The 18,872-nt window shown below is 41.6% G+C and overlaps 1 protein-coding gene across 2 annotated transcripts; it reads right to left on the reverse strand.

Moving 5' to 3' along the window:
• Positions 1 to 1,431: 1,431 nt before the first annotated feature.
• si:ch211-198a12.6 (uncharacterized protein LOC563253 homolog) lies at positions 1,432 to 11,048 on the reverse strand. Of its 2 annotated transcripts, none has more exons than XM_060925766.1 (2): positions 10,883 to 11,048; positions 1,432 to 4,898 (listed from the first exon to the last, which is right to left on the reverse strand). In XM_060925766.1, exon 2 carries the CDS (start codon positions 4,745 to 4,747, stop codon positions 3,155 to 3,157), a length of 1,593 nt encoding a protein of 530 aa, XP_060781749.1. In that variant the 5' UTR covers positions 4,748 to 4,898; positions 10,883 to 11,048; the 3' UTR covers positions 1,432 to 3,154. The 2 variants fall into 2 exon arrangements, with proteins under 2 accessions (XP_060781749.1, XP_060781750.1); XM_060925767.1 differs by lacking the exon at positions 10,883 to 11,048 and adding an exon at positions 10,342 to 10,869.
• Positions 11,049 to 18,872: the final 7,824 nt, after the last annotated feature.

The raw sequence follows: 18,872 nt of genomic DNA on the forward strand, positions 1-18,872 counted from the left end.
TACATTTCCTATAGCTGGCGGTTCAGTCGTGGCTTCTGTGGTGTGATGTTGATCCAACCTTGCACAAAGATGTGCTTCCTTGACGAAAACAGTCCCGAGCTTTATCTCATAAATTTGCGACTTTAATTTCAGTTTTCTCCTACAAATCACCCCCATCTCCCCCCCCCCCCCCTCACTCAATGCCAAACAGTGGATTTTTGTTTACACTAGCTTAAAATCACTCATTTAAATCCCACTTTCTGACAGTTAAAACAATAGTTAAACTATCAAACCACTAATGTATGAACCATTTAATGAGTTCAACAGGGCATCTATTTACTTTGACACTCAATTTGAAGACCTCTAGCCTCCTTTCACTTTTGAACTCTTCACTTTTTGCCCACAGTACCTGAAAGTTCAGTGCCCATGAGCTATTATAAAATTGTGGCCTTCACTTCAATTGAACTTTTTCCAGTGCTGGATTTTAAACATTAATTTGTCACGTAATTTTGCATTTTTAGTTTTACAAAATAAGTTTTTCACTCCTCACCCAAATGTTATCACTTTATCCTGCAAACACCAGCTGTGAGATGGAAATATACAGTCCAAGGCAAGACACCACACACACACACCCCTAGGGACACTTCATCTTAGCCATGAACCATGCCAGACTGACATGTTTTCAGAGATAAAAACACATAAGGTACCCATGCAGGTATTACACACGCGCCCACTTGAGCTAGCATACAATATTGTTGAAAGGTTAGAGACCAAAATACAGTTTATATAAAGATAGAGATCAAGGCCATGAAGCATATAAATTAATTAGTTACCAGATTTAAGAGCCCGATATTGCAGGAGCCCAGAAACGATGTACCACACATACAGGGACACATTTCCCCAATGAGTCACTGAAGTCATGACATGGATTTCCAACCCAAGAAAAAGCATAGCACAGTGTCAAACAACTATAGACATACAATTACTGCATTCAGTATGTTTGCAAAAGCTCATTCATTAGTGTTTGATCTGTAGTGGAGTGGATTAGATCTTTGACAGTGTGTATAATATGCATCAATAAGTTTTTCAATGATAGCTTTCACCATCATGTAATGCATTAAACATCTCCTAAAGGGTGTTTAAGTCATTTTGCACAGAAGTAAAACCGAAACATTTAACAAAAACCACAAATTACTGAAATTCAACATTAATGAAGTGAAAAACTGCAGTTATAGCAAACAAGGAAAACTAGAGTAAATTTACTTATAGCATTAATTTACTACATCACGTCAATGTTTAACACACTCCTATGAACCATCCACTTCCTACATAAATTTAACAAAAAAAAAAACCCTAAACAAAGCCATCTCCAATAGAAATATTTCATGAAACAGCAGTGTCAAGTAAGAAACATTTACTACTTTTAAAAAAAAAAAAAAGCAAACAAAAACAGGTAGTCAAGAACCTTTATTTATCCATGTGTGCCACTCAAAGATGGGATAAAGACATGGAACAAGATCTGACCACTTAAGAGGGCAATCAAAATATGGATCAAAGGTGTTGTAACTTTTTTTACCTTTAGGTTTTCTACAATGAGACCAGCTGATGGACAGGGAAATAAAAAACAGCATAAACATATATTCATATACAGAAAAGCCAAAAAAAAAAAAAAAAAGTTACCTAAAGTCAAAAGTAAAATGTTAGTTAGTATGCAAACATAGGGAGAAGAGCCAAACCTTTTTCTTCTATTACAGCTCAACATACATTTTCTACACAGCATGCAATAAGGCACCTATCTAACACAATGAAAAAGCCTATGCTATGGAGTTGAAGCACAATTAGTCAAAAAGAAATTCAATATAATGTTCAATCCCATAAAAACAGTATTCCTCTTTTCCCTTTCAGATTACCCAAACCATATTAAAAAAATACATCAGTATGTAAAAGATCTTCCCCATACACAGTACTTTAAGTAGAAAGTGTATCTTCATGGAATTCTGAAATAGCAAGCTACTTTATTGTACTGATAATTACAATCTATTACACTAAATTGATATTTTGCTGCATGTATTCAGAATGTTAACTAGAGATTATATATGGATGTCTGAACTAGTTCTATCACGATCACATTAGATTCGAATGCAAATATGCACAATTTACCCATTAGTAACAAGTTGTAGAGTACCAAAGGGGACTAGTTAAGCAATGCTTTAGAGGGAACATTTAGATCAAATTACACTGAATTGTAAGTATACAATGATTTATAATCTGTCAAACTAGGTATTCTGAAGTCAGTCAATAAGTCAGACAATTCAAAAGGAGAAAAAAAAAAATGCGCCCAAGGTTTTTTTTTTTGCAGCTTATTTTAAATATTAAGCTGCCTGATCACAAGCTCACTGAAAGCATCTTACAATATAACCCTCCAGTTCGGTTAACTTGACCCCTGGGTCAACCGATTTTAATTGCTGCAGAAAGCAATGGCGACTAAGTAACTGAAATTTTATGCAGACTTGCACCTTTGCTAACACCTTGCCTGGAGGCAGGAAAACTTTCAAGCACCATCCTATTTTCAAAATAAATGGTTAAGACAGACTGGGCCATACCAAAAAAAAAAACCCTCATGTAAAAGAACCGCACACGCATCTATACATATGTATATAAAAAATTAAACACTTATTTACAAATGATAGTATCTGAACAGACCATGAAGACACAATAGGTAATGATATATGACTTTGCGGGTGAGCGGTGGGTTCCTCCAGTCTCCCCAAAACTTTACTTGGTCACCAAATTCATGGTCTAAAGCTCAAAACAGGCTCTGAAGCTATTGACCCCAATTTCTTTCCAAGGTTATGAGCAAGAGCATAACTGGCCTGCTTGTTAAGCATGAAATTGCTACATTTATCATACAGGTGTGAAATTAAAAGCAGCAAGCTCTATATGCACATTGCACAGGATCAGCATCAGCTCAATGTCAATCATACCAGTTATTGAAGTTTCATCGCTCTTAAAAACGTATAGGATTTAACCAGAAGTTTAATATAGCTTCAAGATCTGTCCATAACCCCAGAAGAAACTTGAGATTTTCCTTTCTATTCTAGTTCTATAAAGACAAGAATGATTTAAGATTGGCCTGAAACGAACAATGGACACACTGCAAAATACAACAGCCACTTTAGTGCTGAACTTCCTGATCGACGTGAATTCTGTGGTGCCTTGAGAGCGAGGAGGAGTGATTGAAACCCTTTCCACACTGAGAACACCTGTATGGTTTGTCACTCTGCAGAATCCTCTGTTTCAGGATGGTAGTAGGAGGAAATCCCTTTCCTGTGGGAATAGCACTATAAGAGATCTTCTCATCCACCAAATGGACACGTTGGTGTCTTGCAAGAGAAGAGGAATGAGTAAACGTCTTGCCACAGTGGGCACAAGTGTATAGCTTCCCATCTGAATGAGTTCTCTGGTGTCTGGACAGCGACGAAGAGTGATTGAAGCTCTTCTCACAGTGGTTGCAGCTATATGGCTTTTCACCTGCATGCATTTCCCTCTTAATGGGAGTAGTGAAGGGGAACTCCTTATCAGGCTGGGCATACAATTTGGCCTCCAGATGGACTTTGTGGTGTCTTGACAGCGACGAGGAGTGATTGAAACCTTTGTCGCACTGAGAGCATCGGTAGGGCTTGCCACCCTGGTGCACCAGCTGGTGCTTCTTCAAGTGACGTTTTCTTACAAAGCTCTTCCTGCAATTGTTACATTTATAGGGTTTCTCACCAGAGTGGATTCGCTGGTGTTCTCTCAAAGTGGCTGCTGCTGCAAAACACTTGCCACACTGTGTGCATCGATGTGGCTTGTCACCAGCATGGGTCTTCTGATGCTGTTTCAAATTGGAAGCCGTAGCAAAGCCTTTCCCACACTGAGGGCAGGTAAATGGCTTCTCACGAGCATGTAGTTCCTGGTGTTTCTTTAGATGGCGCCTGCGAACAAAACTCTTCCTGCACTGAGTACATTTGTAAGGTTTGTCATCAGAATGCATTTTCATATGCTCTCTAAGCGTGATGGCTGCAGCAAAGCTCTTCCCGCATTCAGAGCATCTGTGGGGCTTTTCAGGGGAGTGCATCATCTGATGTGGTTTGAGGTTGAATGCATCAATGACCCCTTTACCAACCATCTCCACACCAGTGGCGGCATAGCCCTTCTCCTTCATGTGTATTTTCATATGCCCTCTCAGACTAGTTTCCACAGCAAAGCTCTCGCCACACTGGATACAGATGTAAGGATGGGTTGCTTTATGGATATCAAAGTGTTGATGCAGATCAGTCATGCTGCCGAATATCTCGCCGCACTCATTGCACTGAAGACCCTGGGCTTCATGAATGATGACTCCGTTCTCTGACTCCACTGTGAGCTCACCTCCATGGTCTGACTCAACCTTCACAACATGCTCTGCACCAGCTCCACCCATCTCAGTCTTCAGCAGCATTTCACCAAGCAGAGCCTCATTGCCTTTCATGTCCGCACCTCCAAAGTACTGTGGGTCATGTACCTCAGACTTAATGTAATCGTGGTCTGTCTCCGTTACCGTATCAACACAAGTCACTGCCCCAAGATCTCCATGAATGGCTTCCAGATCAAGCCTTTTGTCCTCTTGAGTCATAATCTCAGTCTCCGCTGCATAGTGCAAGTCACCGACTTGCGTGTGAGTTATGACACACTCAGACCCCAGCGTGTCAAGGCCTGGTGTGTCACACTCAGTCTCTGACTCAGCCATCAGGACACACTCCAGCCTGACGACTTCCGTCTTCCCGTTTAAGTGAAACTTAGCGCTGCTCTAGGAGCACCGCTTTCTCAGAATTTAAAAAAAAAAAAAAAAAAGGAGAGTTGGGACCCTTTTGGTCAGCACAAACCAGGAGGGATCTGGCCTGTTGGGAAGACAAACACAAACATTGGCTGAACACAAATGAGATGAAAAACAATTGCATATACAAGTTAATAGCTAGTATGTTAATTCTGAATAGTCCTCATACAAGGCTCTTAAATTTAGGAATAGACCTCTGACAACCTGTAAAGCAGAAGGTTTCTGCACCCTGCTTGACCACCAGGCTAACGCCTGTAGTGCTGAGGCACTAGTGAAGTGTGCACACCACATTTTAGACTAAATATACTCCTGGCAAACCCAAGAGCACAGGTGTTAAATACCAAAATGAGACCAACAGCGTTGGGAAATGAAACTGTCCCAAATTAGAACCAAGTACAAAATGCCAGGAACATGTAAAAAGAAATCTGAATTTCAGTTTGACGATAGCCCTTTACTATTGCAAACAAAGGCTGTATATCTGCAAGGATCTCAACTATCTGCCAGGACCTGTCTATGCAATTGCATCACACATCAATGCATGTCCAACAGCTTAGATACGACCTAGAATGCACAGCTAATGACAGTATAAGAGATGAACCACTGGAAACACTCAAGTCATGTTTGCTGGCAAAATCACAGCCTTGTTTCATTTAGCCTGGGGCGGCGGCGCACAACAACGGACAACACTGGAACATCTGTAGAACACTGCGGCTCAACATTTTCACATGACCCTGAATTCACAGCAGACCTGTAATGTAGCGACTGCCATAGTACAGCATGCATGAGCTCACCTTACAATGCTTAACGACAGAGGCCCAATCATGACAAAGAAGAATTATACATTACACATAGGACACATTTTACAAACATTCCCATTTCAGTTAAATTGTGGGCAGATTTCAAACAAGGGAAAGAATTATTAGAGTCTGGCAACAATATTAATATTAAAAATATTACATGGCTGTGCAAAGATGTTAAGTTTATCTTCGAGTGGTGAACATATTCACAAGTGAAAAATATTTTCAATGAGAAGATAAACATCTCTTTGCATCACTGTGTAATGTTCTTTATATTATAGAGACATTAACAAAGTACCCAAGTTTATCAAAATTCATCAATTTCATCACAAATGACAGATGTGTGTCAGTTTTGGTTCTTCATGTAACAGCTCATATGAAAAATCTAAGTGGTGTATTTCCCAGTAAAGCATGTGTCCATGTAATTAAATATAAATTACATCTTTTTTGCATCACTAAACCAATAAGCAAAAGTAGCTCTCCCCATTTGTTATTTTAGAATTTAAGGCACAATGCAATTTAAAACAATCTTAAATTTTTAGGGGCCAAGCAGCGAAGCTGGCGAAGGCCCCTAATGAGTTTGTCGGTTTTCTTATTATTATTATTATTATTATTCAACTTTCTTCTCCTATGGGATGTCAATGGCAGCCCATAGAACCACACATAGGAAAATGCTCAAATTTGGCACACACATTCTAGACAGTCTCAGCATTCCCCACAACAATTTTTAGGTCCCCACCCCCAACCCTCTAGCGCCACCAGCAGGTCAAAGTTGCAGGTACATTTCTGCTTGTAACTTTTGAACCGTTGGTCCGATTTTCAAAAACTTGGTATCCCTGGAATCCTTGGGTCAAGACGAATCCAAAGCACCCCATGACGTCATTTTCCGCCCATATAGTTTTCCCGCCATTTTGAATTTTGTGAAAATCAATTAAAATGCTTCTCCTCCCTCAATTTTGGACCAATTTCTCCCAAACTTGGTAGATGGCAACTTTGGACTAAGCTCCACAAGAAACTTACCCGGTTTTTAGAATTTCATAAGCGTTTGGCCGTGGCAGCCAATCAAAATTGGAGGCGCAGACGCCAAACAGGAAGTGTGCTCATATTTCGGCCGCCCTTTGGCGTATCTTAACGAAACTTGGTGGGTTTATGCCCCACCCCTCCATGAAGGACCCCAAAGAATTTGGAACAAATTGGCTGCTAGGGGGCGCTATAACTAGGAAAAAAGTCTTTTGGCTCATATCTCATGATGTGTTTTGGCTAGAAACAAAATTCCACTGGCTATGGAATCCTTGGGTCAAGACGAATCTATCGTACCCTATGACGTCATATTCTGCCTTGAGGATTTTCCGCCATTTTGAATTTTGTTAAAATCAATGAAATTCTATGGAAACCCATAGAACCGTCTGACGACAGGTTTTCAAATTTGGCACACTGATTCTAGGCTGCCTCACGGTTCTTGTCAGCAAATTTCAACTCAGCAGCTCAAACTCTCTAGCGCCAACAACAGGTCAAAGTTGCAAGTACATTTCTGCTTGTTACTTTTGAACCGTATGTCTGATCGTCAAAATCTTAGTATGGCTGGAATCCTTGGGTCAACCCGAATCCAACGCACCCTATTGCGTCATATTCCGCCTGGTATATTTTCCGCCATTTTGAATTTTGTGAAAATCAATTAAAATGCTTCTCCTCCCTCAATTTTTGACCAATTCCTTCCAAACTTGGTACATGGCAACTTTGGACTAAGCTGCACTAAAAACTTACCCGGTTTTTCGAATTTCATAAGCGTTTGGCCGTGGCTGCCAATCAAATTTGGCTGTGCAGACGCGAAACAGGAAGTGTGCTCATATCTCAGCAGCCCTTTGACCTTTCTTAACCAAACTTGGTGGGATTATGCAGCACCCCTCCAAAATGGCCCATACCACATTTGGTGCACATTGGCCATTAGGGGGCGCTATAACTTTCCAAAATGTGTTTTGGCTCTTACATCATTGAGCTCATATCTCAGCAGTCTTTTAGCACAGACACACACACACACACACACACACACACACACCTAGTACACTGGAAGTAATTTCAGCCATCACAGTCAATCGAATTTGACGGTGAAGCCGTGCATGCCTCTACCCATCTGGTTGGAGGTACATTCCTGCTTGTAAACACTTCCTGTGCGTGCCTATGACCGTCTGCCTGGTCAGTAGTTTCTGTTGCCATGGCAACTTAGGCTGGGTCACACTGCTTGGCCCCGGATTGCTGCTTGCAGCTATATTTCTATATTAATGTTGCCATAAAATACTTTCACTCCACTGAAAGTTATTAAACTGATGAGTGAATATGGGGGGGAAGCGAGACCTTATAAAGCCTGATCTTTTCTTTTGCAGTAAACTCCAGCTCCCCAACTCTCACTTCAATACATTTCTAGCGTAGCTCTGTGGCGAGCAGCTTACAACCAGAAACAGGACAAATGTTTACATCCTGTTATTAAAAGCAGCTGGTATCCAATAAAACAGTCAGTGCGTTTACATGCACAGAGAGAATCAAATTTCTGCCGTTGCTCGACTGAAATCGAAGTTCAAAGTGCCATGTATACACCTTAATTCGGCTGAAATTGAACCGAACTTGATTTCTCGGAATCAAGCTACACGACCTAGATTATGCGATTTCTGCCGAGCTACTTAGTGCATGTATACCCTATCGAGCTACGTATTCGAGCTACTTACTTCAGCACTGCCCCTTCCGGAAGTGACGAGACCACAAGTGGGAAACACAACAGCCTCGGTCGGCATGACAACGGCATGAATCTTTTCTTTTTGTGGCATTGTTTGCACTGTTAAAATTTAGCTCACTTACTGTATCACCAAATACATCTGTACAGCTGTTGCATAGCTGTGAATTGTGTACATAAACAAGGCATTGTATTTGTGTGTGTGTGTGTGTGTGTGTGTATATATATATATATATATATATATATATATATATATATATATATATATATATATGTATGTATGTATGTATGTATGTATATGTCCAACATCTGAAGAATGTCAATAAAAACAAAACAATTGAACTGTGTGTGTTTAAGACATAAGTTAGATTGTAAGCAAAAAAAAATTTGTAAGCAAAAAATGGACTTTAGAAAAATATACAATTGTGCAAAAATAAGTTGTCTTACAAAACAGTGGTCTGCGCAGGACAGTTTGTAGCCATAGTTTGTTAGAGCAAGCCTAACAGCTTGAGCACGGAACTTGTGAACACAGAACTGCCAGTGTTGCCAGACTGGGCAGTTTTAAGTGCATTTTGGCAGATTTGAACACATTTTGGGCTGGAAAACGTCAGCAGTATCTGGCAACACTGCTGATAACTTTGTTTATACTCTTTAATAGCTCTTCTTCATGACGACAACCGGAAGTGTACCAACACGATGGGGCGTGTAAGGCCACCTGTGGCTCGGGTGCACAATGTACCTCACACAATAGCTCGATTTGCTTGTGTGCATGTAGGATTGGATTTCTCTGGCACCCCTGCTGGGACCCTTTGCTCGATTACCGACAGTAGCTCGATTTGGATGTGCATGTAAACGTACTGATTGTTATACAAAGGAGTGTGCTCACTTAAAAGGAAACTTCTTTATACTCAATATAATAGATGTTAGATATACATTTTATTTTTTTTAACCAACATCCTATTCCTATTTCAGAGCCAAGGTTACTGGTGTTAGTTGATTGTTAAATAAGATTTTATATCTTCAGTTACAGCTCTTCATGGTCTCAAACGTTGGCACAGGCAAAATCCGAGTTTGACATCCCTGACTAAACATCTGGGGCTTTTTTGTTGTTTTTTTAAAAACTATTTTGGAATCAAAACAGGGACAGGATAAAATTTAAACCTTCCCCAACCCTGGAGACTTGTTAAAATATTTAGAGAAAATTTAGCACAAACCGGGCTACCTGGCTATTACCATTAAGCTAGTTAGCAAATCTCTGTATTGCTAAAAACAGGCTAGTGTTAGCCGATAGTTTTGGGGGTTTTTAGCTAACTTAGCTGGCTAGGTATACCTATTAAAGCAAAGCTCACATGAGTGGTTTTAAAGCCCAAAACCATTAATGATTATGTATAAAGTCCGAGTTTATACAGTGGTTGCATTAAACTTTTTGTGATCAACAAAAAACCTTGCAGCATTCAAGTATGAAGATATAGGAATGCCATTGTTGGCTAAGTTAGCTGGCTAAATAGCTTGGCTAGTTAGCTTCCTGAAGCACGCAACATCAGCTAACTAGCTGGCTAACTAGCAATTTGGCTAGTACATAAGTTAGATTTAATCGCTTATCCACACAGTTTAAATTCAGGGCCGAGGTGTTTATCGGTCCTGTTCATCGGCCCTGTGAGCAAGTGTTGAAGCGGCAGTTCATACACTGACTCAGCCTCCTCAGAGTGTTACAGCTCCTTCACGGTGGGCATCTTGTGCAGCTCAGACTGGTGGAAGAGCTAACTAGCTGTAAAATGGCCGCCGTTAGCTTCCGCCCTCACAGCAGCCATGGAGCTGCGCCACCCGGGCTACGGCTCATCCGCCGCCATGAAACACACACACATCCGTCACAACGTGGAAAATACACCACGTTAGATGTACGATGTACAATCTGTAAATGGTTTAAAACAATATAAATTGAGAATCGCGAATGTTTAAAGTGAGTTTCTATTAAAATGACTAACCATTACAGAGCCAGCTCGGGAAAAGCCCGGGAAAGGCGTCCCCCATCTTATATAACCAACAGCCCGGACCGCTCGGGATAACGAAAATAAACTCCTGTTAGTGTCGCATGTAAACTTGTCCCAGTGCTCGAGGCCGCAGAGCAGTGAATGATGACGCTAGAGCTAATGACGGAGCTCGGAGCGCACGCTCTTAGCTCGAAGAGACAACATGGCCTACCGTTCTGCTAAAGCACAGCTACAGCCACAACACCACAGGCTACCGCCATTAAACTTCATCACGGTCAGAGCTCACAAACCGCGACGGCTTAACAACGATTTACTGAAATCGGATACATTTACACTGCAATAAATCCGCGTCTCAAAGTAATATTTAATCGCGTGAAACCAGATTACAGCTAAAAACAAATATCATTATAGCACGCTAGTTAGCCGCTAAGCTCACTTGTAAAGTTTAATGTGAAAGCAAGGATTAAGTTAAATCAGCTAAATAAACTGCCCTTTTAATATATAGTTTAAAAATACGATTTACAGACTTTCCAACCTGTTTGCCCTTTGATCGATGTGATAAACAGCGGAAGAAGTGCGATTTGCAGGTTTGGGTAATCGGCGGCCTACAGAACTCGGCTTGTTTGCTTCCACACAGCTCGCTGCGCGCGCGCTCGCTCGCTCTCTCTCTCTGTCCGCAGGACCGCTCACACCTCACGCTTTCTGGCGCCAAGTGCGTTTAAGCGCATGAGCAAAAAGACACGCCGTAACCCAGCTGCGCGCTGCTGCCCCCCAGCGGCCTGGCGCAAAATGACTCGACTGAGAATAGATACCGGAGCACAATAACATCAGATATCTATGGAAGCCCGTCTCTGGGGATTCGGGGGAAGATTCTGGGGGGGGGGGGAAGATTCTGGGGGGGAGGATTCGGGGGGACGACAAGTCACATAGTATGTGTGCCACAATTATTGGCACCCCTGATGTTAATACTTTGTAGAACTCAAGCCCGTCTCTGGGGAACAGGGGGACTGTGGGGATTCTGGGGGGGAAACGGGGGGATTCTGGGGGGACTGGGGGGGGGGGGAAACGGGGGGGAACTGGAGGGGGGGACAAGTCACATAGTATGTCGTAATAATGACTTAACTATTTAATAATAATGAGAACGTTTTTAGGGCGGCACGGTGGTTAGCGCTGTCGCCTCACAGCAAGAAGGTCCGGGTTCGAGCCCCGTGGCCGGCGAGGGCCTTTCTGTGTGGAGTTTGCATGTTCTCCCCGTGTCTGCGTGGGTTTCCTCCGGGTGCTCCGGTTTCCCCTACAGTCCAAAGACATGCAGGTTAGGTTAACTGGTGACTCTAAATTGACCGTAGGTGTGAATGTGAATGGTTGTCTGTGTCTATGTGTCAACCCTGTGATGACCTGGCGACTTGTCCAGGGTGTACCCCGCCTTTCGCCCGTAGTCAGTTGGGATAGGCTCCAGCTTGCCTGCGACCCTGTAGAACAGGATAAAGCGGCTAGAGATAATGAGATGAGTACATTTTTAGGGCGGTATGGTGGTGTAGTGGTTAGCGCTGTCACCTCACAGCAAGAAGGTCCGGGTTCGAGCCCCATGGCTGGCGAGGGCCTTTCTGTGTGGAGTTTGCATGTTCTCCCCGTGTCCACGTGGGTTTCCTCCGGGTGCTCCGGTTTCCCCCACAGTCCAAAGACATGCAGGTTAGGTTAACTGGTGACTCTAAATTGACCGTAGGTGTGAATGTGAGTGTGAATGGTTGTCTGTGTCTATGTGTCAGCCCTGTGATGACCTGGCGACTTGTCCAGGGTGTACCCCGCCTTTCGCCCGTAGTCAGCTGGGATAGGCTCCAGCTTGCCTGCGACCCTGTAGAACAGGATAAAGCGGCTAGAGATAATGAGATGAGATGAGATCACAGCAGCATATCAATAAATAAAATATACAGCGCCCTCCACAATTATTGGCACTCCTCGTTAAGATATGTTCTCAGGCTTCTAATAAATTCATTTTTTTAAATAATATAGCACAACAATGCAAAGAAAGAGAAAAATCCAACCTTTAATTCAAGTGCATTTATTCAGTAGGAAAAAAAATCCCACATTAAGAAATCATTCTTTTACATGAAATCATGTGTGCCACAATTATTGGCACCCCTGATGTTAATACTTTGTACAACTCCCTTTTGTCAACAAGACAGTACTTAATATTCTCCTATAACATTTCACAAGATGGGAGAATACAAAGAGAAGGACCTTCAACCATTCCTCTTTGCACAATCTCTCTAAATCATCCAGAGTCCTGGGTCCTCTCCCATGCACTCTCCTCTTCAGCTCACCCCACAGGTTTTCAATTGGGTTGAGGTCTGGGGACTGAGATGGCCATGGGAGGAGCTTGATTTTGTGTCTGTTGAACCATTTTTTGTGTAGATTTGGCCACATGTTTAGGGTCATTATCTTGCCGAAAGATGCAGTGACGACCCATCTTCAGCTTTCGGGCAGAGGCCACCAGATTTTGATTTAAAATATCCTGGTATTTCAAAAAGTTCATGATGCCATGCACCCTAACAAGGTTCCCGGGGCCTGTGGAAGAGAAACAGGCCCACAGCATCACCTGTCCTCCCCCATACTTCACAGTGGGCATGAGGTGCTTTTCCGCATACTCATCTTTTGTGATCTATTAGAGTGTTTGTTGCCAAAAAGCTCTATCTTGGTCTCATCTGACCAAAGCACACGGTCCTAGTTGAAGTCCCAGTACCGCTTAGCGAACTCCAGACGTTTACATTTATGCTTGTAAGTGAGAAAAGTTTTTTTTTCCGTGCATGCCTCCCAAACAGCTTGTTGGCATGTAGAAAGCACCTGATGGTTGTTATGGAGACTTTGTGACCACAAGATGCTACTCTTTGATGCAATTCTCTAACAGTGAGCTTTGGATAACTTTTTACTTCTCTTACCATCCTCCTCACTGTGCATGGTGGCAAGATAAACTTGCATCCTCGTCCAGGCTTGTGGGGGAAACCGGAGCACCAGGAGTAAACCCACGCAGACACAGGGAGAACATGCAAACTCCACACAGAAAGGCCCTCACCGGCCGCTGGGTTCGAACCCGGAACCTTCTTGCTGTGAGGCTACCGTGCTAACCACTACACCACTGTGAGGTACTAAGTAACTATTATGAGATGAGATGATATCTTATTACCGCGAGATACAGTATAAAGTCATAATTATGAGAAACTTTCTCGTTATTATGGGATTGGAGACATGTTTCCATAGAGATATCGTCTTTCAACTGATCGTGCTACTAATAGTAGCATCACAATAATGAACAATACTGTCCAGGTCACTTCTACATCCATAGAAACCCTTCTGAACGTATACTGTGTGCACTGACTATCAGCATCAGTACTTTACAGCGAGCTGCTAGCTACACATGGTTAAAATGGCTCTTGTGCAATATACCTACTTACTGGGTAATACTGGTAATAATACCTGTGCAATACTTACACGTGCAATTCCGCCTTTGTAATACACTTACCTTAAAGTGCCATTCCACCACTGAATGTATTTTTTTGGCATAAAATACAATATATTTTATGACAACATGACTAGACAGAGAAATCTTTTCGCTTCAAATTGATATATCAAACATAATTTTTTGACAACGACAAGTATATTAATTTTGCGACCAAAGTCACCTACCCTTTTAATTTCCGCACGGTAGTGAAACGTGATGTCATCGGCAGGTTCCCCTTCTTGTGTACCACGTCATGTGTGACGTGGTACAGATTATCAGCAATGGAGGATAGAACGCGATTGTCAGCTTCGGAAAAGAAGCGAAGGAAGATAGCAAGTGATGCCCAAAGGAGACGGTTGATGGTGAATATCGGCACAGCAATTGACAAGTGAAAATCGCGTTCTATCCGCCATTACTGATAATCTGTGCCACGTCACACGTGACGTGGTACACAAGAAGGGGAACCTGCCGATGACATCACGTTTCACTACCGCGCGGAAATTAAAAGGGTAGGTGACTTTGGTCGCAAAATTAATATACTTGTCGTTGTCAAAAAATTGTGTTTGATATATCATTTTGAAGCTAAAAGATTTCTCTGTCTAGTCATGTTGTCATAAAATATATTGTATTTTATGCCAAAGAATACATCCAATGGTGGAATGGCACTTTAACTGTATTTCTGTGAACCTGATAATTTATGCAAATTTGTACATTTTTTATCTCTAAATTTGTAGTTTATTTCTCCTTTTTTTTGTATACTTAGTACTTTTGCACTACTTCACTGCCTTATCTTTTTCTCTTTTGATATATTTTGCTGCTGTAACAATGTAAATTTCCCCTTGTGGGATAATAAAAGGCGATCTTATCTTATCTTATCTCATCACTAAACACACAGTGCATTTTTCATTGTTTTAAACTCTGCAAATCTGCTTAAATTTTCTGTAATGACTTTAAAGCTGTGTTCATTTTACACAAAACATTAGGTCACTGATCAGGGTAATTTTGTTTCTGCGAGGTGATTTTAAGAAGTACTCAACCTACCTCACTGTTACTCGAGCTGTTAAATAGCTATTAAACATGAGTTTTATTACTTATGACGGTTTATTTTGCCACTGCACCGCTGTGTGGCGCTTTTTTCCAAGGTTATGCTTCGTCTCACCCAGTGACTGTTTGTATGGGTGGAGGTCGTAACAGGAAGTCAACAATGAACCCAAAATATCTCTAACGCCCTCTGGTGGCTGGCTGCAGTACAACTTGCAACCCCGCCCATCCCCATGTTGGTCAATGGGACAGGTGGTAAACGTCCATTTTAAGGGACGTTGCAACAAATTATTAAGGCCTAGGATGTTGGAAAGTGTGGCTCACCGAGCCAGAAATACCCAAAATGAATCAAAAATAGTTCCATAATGATCAGGTCAGTACACACAATCTTGGTCTATATGGATATGTACGAGGGATGTTCATTAAAGATGTCCCCTGACCCACTTCCCATGGGCTGAGAGTAACGAAACTTCCCATCTTATCTCATTATCTCTAGCCACTTTATCCTGTTCTACAGGGTCGCAGGCAAGCTGGAGCAACTGGGGAATCCATCATGCAGACCACTTCCGCATGTGCAAATGGTCATGGATGATTTTTTCCACAAACCTCACACTGATCTTGACATCTTGGGCTGGTTGGCAAACGGTTATGCGGCGATCCTCCAAAATGGCAGCCTCCACTTGCTGGATGGTGTCTTCATCAATGGCGGACTGTGGTCGCCCGGGAATGGGAGCCATTTCCACCGATGTCCGACCACACTTGAACTGACGATGCCAGTGCTTGACTACGTCATATGATGGGGCATTCTCCCCATAAGTTTCTTTCATCTCATCGAACGTCTCCCTTGGTGTGCGGCCTCTCAAGTCCAGGAACCTGATGACCGCTCTGCATTTAATTGGCTCCATTATCACGCTTTACTCCACCTTAGCACTTGTAAAAGAGAAACAGATATGAGTTCAGAGCTGCAAATTACCATGTGATCTACAGAGATATGCATTATTATACATGTGCAATTTCAGCATCCTACAATAACTGGAAGTGGGTCAGGGGAAATCTTTAATGAACATCCCTCGTAAGACCTGAGAATATATTTCCAGTGTCAGTAACATTGTGACTGTTACTATGCCTGAGTCAATTGCAATAAACCAAAAGAGAAATAATTTTTTTTTATCCTTGCCTAAAGTTTATTTTTGGTTAGACAGTGAAAGGACAGAACCTTATGACCAAGAGATTTGTTGCCCTAAACACTATTCCGGTGAATGATGCCATGATAGCAATGATCCCATACACAAAGATGCCACTTTTTTCATTCAGCAACTCCATGACTACAACTGGATTAAAAAAAAAAATAGAAATACCACAAAGTGCAAAGATACTACAAAAGTTTTAGTAAGTATAAAACTAACCAAAACAGAATTTTTGAACTTTTTACAGGAAGTCAATTATAGTAGCGTTCTATTGGACCTGATATTGGGTCTGAAGGTTTAAAGTAATTAAAGAAATAGTTTTGTCATTTTTACAAATTCAGTTGAACTTAGTATGTACCCCAATATTTTTCCTTACAATTAAGTTTTGGACATGACAGATGAGCCTCATGAACATGCATACACTTTTTTCAACACAGACACGAGGCTCTGGCAGTTCTGTCTTCAAAGCTACACTGTAGGATTGAATAGTGTCATGTTGTCCACAGCATCCAGCAGGTCATTTGAGACCAAAATTCGAGGAAGCAAAGGACTTTACAGGGAAACAACTGGTTGAATCAAGACATGAATCTAAAAAATAGTGCAGAGGTCTCCAAATCAGGTCCTGAATTCCAAATACTGGAATTGGAAGTGTTTGGAATTAACCAAATTGAACTAATTAACCCTGTTCAACTGGGTTAATTAGTTGAACTGTTAGCATAGTTGGTTGGCCACCTTGTCATTATCTGACTGCAAGATAAATGTAGAGTGGATCTGCAGGACCCAGCGTTTGAAGACTGGTTTGATAATGCCTGCTGTAGCGGTGCCCTCTGAATGGACTGACATCCCATCCAAGGTGCACTCTTGCCTCACACCCAGTAGCAATGAAAATTCTTGCTCTTTTCAGTGAGTCAAATCATCTGGTTGAGCTCATCAATAAGAACAGACTCTTATCCATTATTGTGTGGATAATGTCCATACGTCAGAAATGTGTGTACATCACAGTGACTTTGTTTCTCAAGCAAAGGTTGATAAAAGAAGAAAAAAATCTTCCCTTTCCAGTTCCTGATTTTTGGTCATTCATAGTTTCAGGTCTGGTTTCTTTTTTTGTTCCTGAGAGGAGAGGTAGTTGTATTAGAAATTGTACTGAAACCAAGTAAACCTGGTTAATAATATTGGTTCTTTGGGAAACACACCTGCTGTATTAAACACAGTTGACAAAAGATATGTCTAAAACCATTCAAAACAAGCTACTTGACTGTATGTTGATGACTATCTCAACTCTCAGCTGCTGATCATGGGGTTATTCTAAAACTTCACTTGAGAGTAGCCTATAGCATAAGTGAAGTGTGAGAGCTTAACTTCATTTTATTTAAGGTTATGTTGTTATTAATGTCATCCTTAACCTATTAGACTGGTACCAAAATTCAAACAAGTGCTTATTTAAGGAGTTAAAGGCATTTTTGAGACAAAGTCGGCAAACAGTCTTATTTTGTCAATTTGGGTGTGCCGAATTCAAATCTGCAATATGCCGAGCTCTATCTGACCTCTGTTGACCTCTAGAGGTCATTGAACTTTGGGCCTGTAAACGTCTCAGCTGAACCCAGTTTCTCAGCTTTCTAAGGAATGAAATGTACTAAAATGATGAATGAAGTTAGCAAATGGCCTTATTGTTAAATGTTTGGGTGCTGAATTCATTTTTCATTTGTAAAACGACATATGACCTCTGATAACCTCAAGGTCATTAAACTTGGCCTATAGGCCTATGCATTTAACGGCATTTTTAAACTGACTTTACTCCCCCAAAAAGAATATGAACAGACAAAAAACAAATAGAAAGGAACAAATACAACATTAAATGCCAGTCCATGTACATGTGACTTACTTTTCACAATGAGAATGCCTAGGCGATCACCTTACATAACATTGCATTACATTTAGCAGTTATTGTTTATACAAAGCTACTGAAAAAAGGACAGATTCAGCAGCATACAAAATGTGGGGGCATACAGGGTATACAGGTTAATCAGGGTTAGTATATATGAGAGTTTTTTTCTTTGTTGTTTGTTTTTTGTAAAGGCTTTACCCCGTTTAAAACAAAACAAAACAACAATGACCTTCAACAATTCTTCAACAATGACCTCTTTAAGTGACTGGATACTGGATTGAGAGTGATGCTCAACTTGTCTCTTCAGAATTCCCCATAGGTGTTCGATTGGGTTCAGATCAGGAGACATACTTGGCCACTGAATCACTTTCACCCTGTTCTTTTTCAGAAATCCAACAGTGGCCTTAGATGTGTGTTTAGGATCATTGTCATGTTGGAAAAGTGCATGACGACCAAGGGCATGGAGTGATGGTAGCACCTTCTCTTTCAGTATAGAGCAATACATCTGTGAATTCATGATGCCATCAATGAAATACAGCTCCCCGACACCAGCAGTACTCATGCAGCCCCACATAAGGACACTGCCACCACCATGTTTCACTGTAGGCACCATGCATTTTTCTTTGTATTCCTCACCTTTGCGACGCAATCAGTTCCAAAAACATTTATCTTTATCTCATCACTCCAGAGTATAGAGTCCCAGTAGTCTTCATCTTTGTCAGCATGGGCCCTGGCAAACTCTAGGCAGGCTTTTTTGTGCCTGGGCTTTAGGAGAGGCTTCTTTCGTGGACGGCATCCATGCATGCCATTCCTTTGCAGCGTACGCCATATTGTATCATGGGAAATAGTCACCCCAGTTTGGCTTTCTATTTCTTTAGATAACTGCAGTGAACTTGCATGCCGACTTTCTTCAACC

The sequence above is a fragment of the Neoarius graeffei genome, chromosome 7, assembly GCF_027579695.1.
Source record: "Neoarius graeffei isolate fNeoGra1 chromosome 7, fNeoGra1.pri, whole genome shotgun sequence".
In the NCBI taxonomy this organism is placed as follows: domain Eukaryota; kingdom Metazoa; phylum Chordata; class Actinopteri; order Siluriformes; family Ariidae; genus Neoarius; species Neoarius graeffei.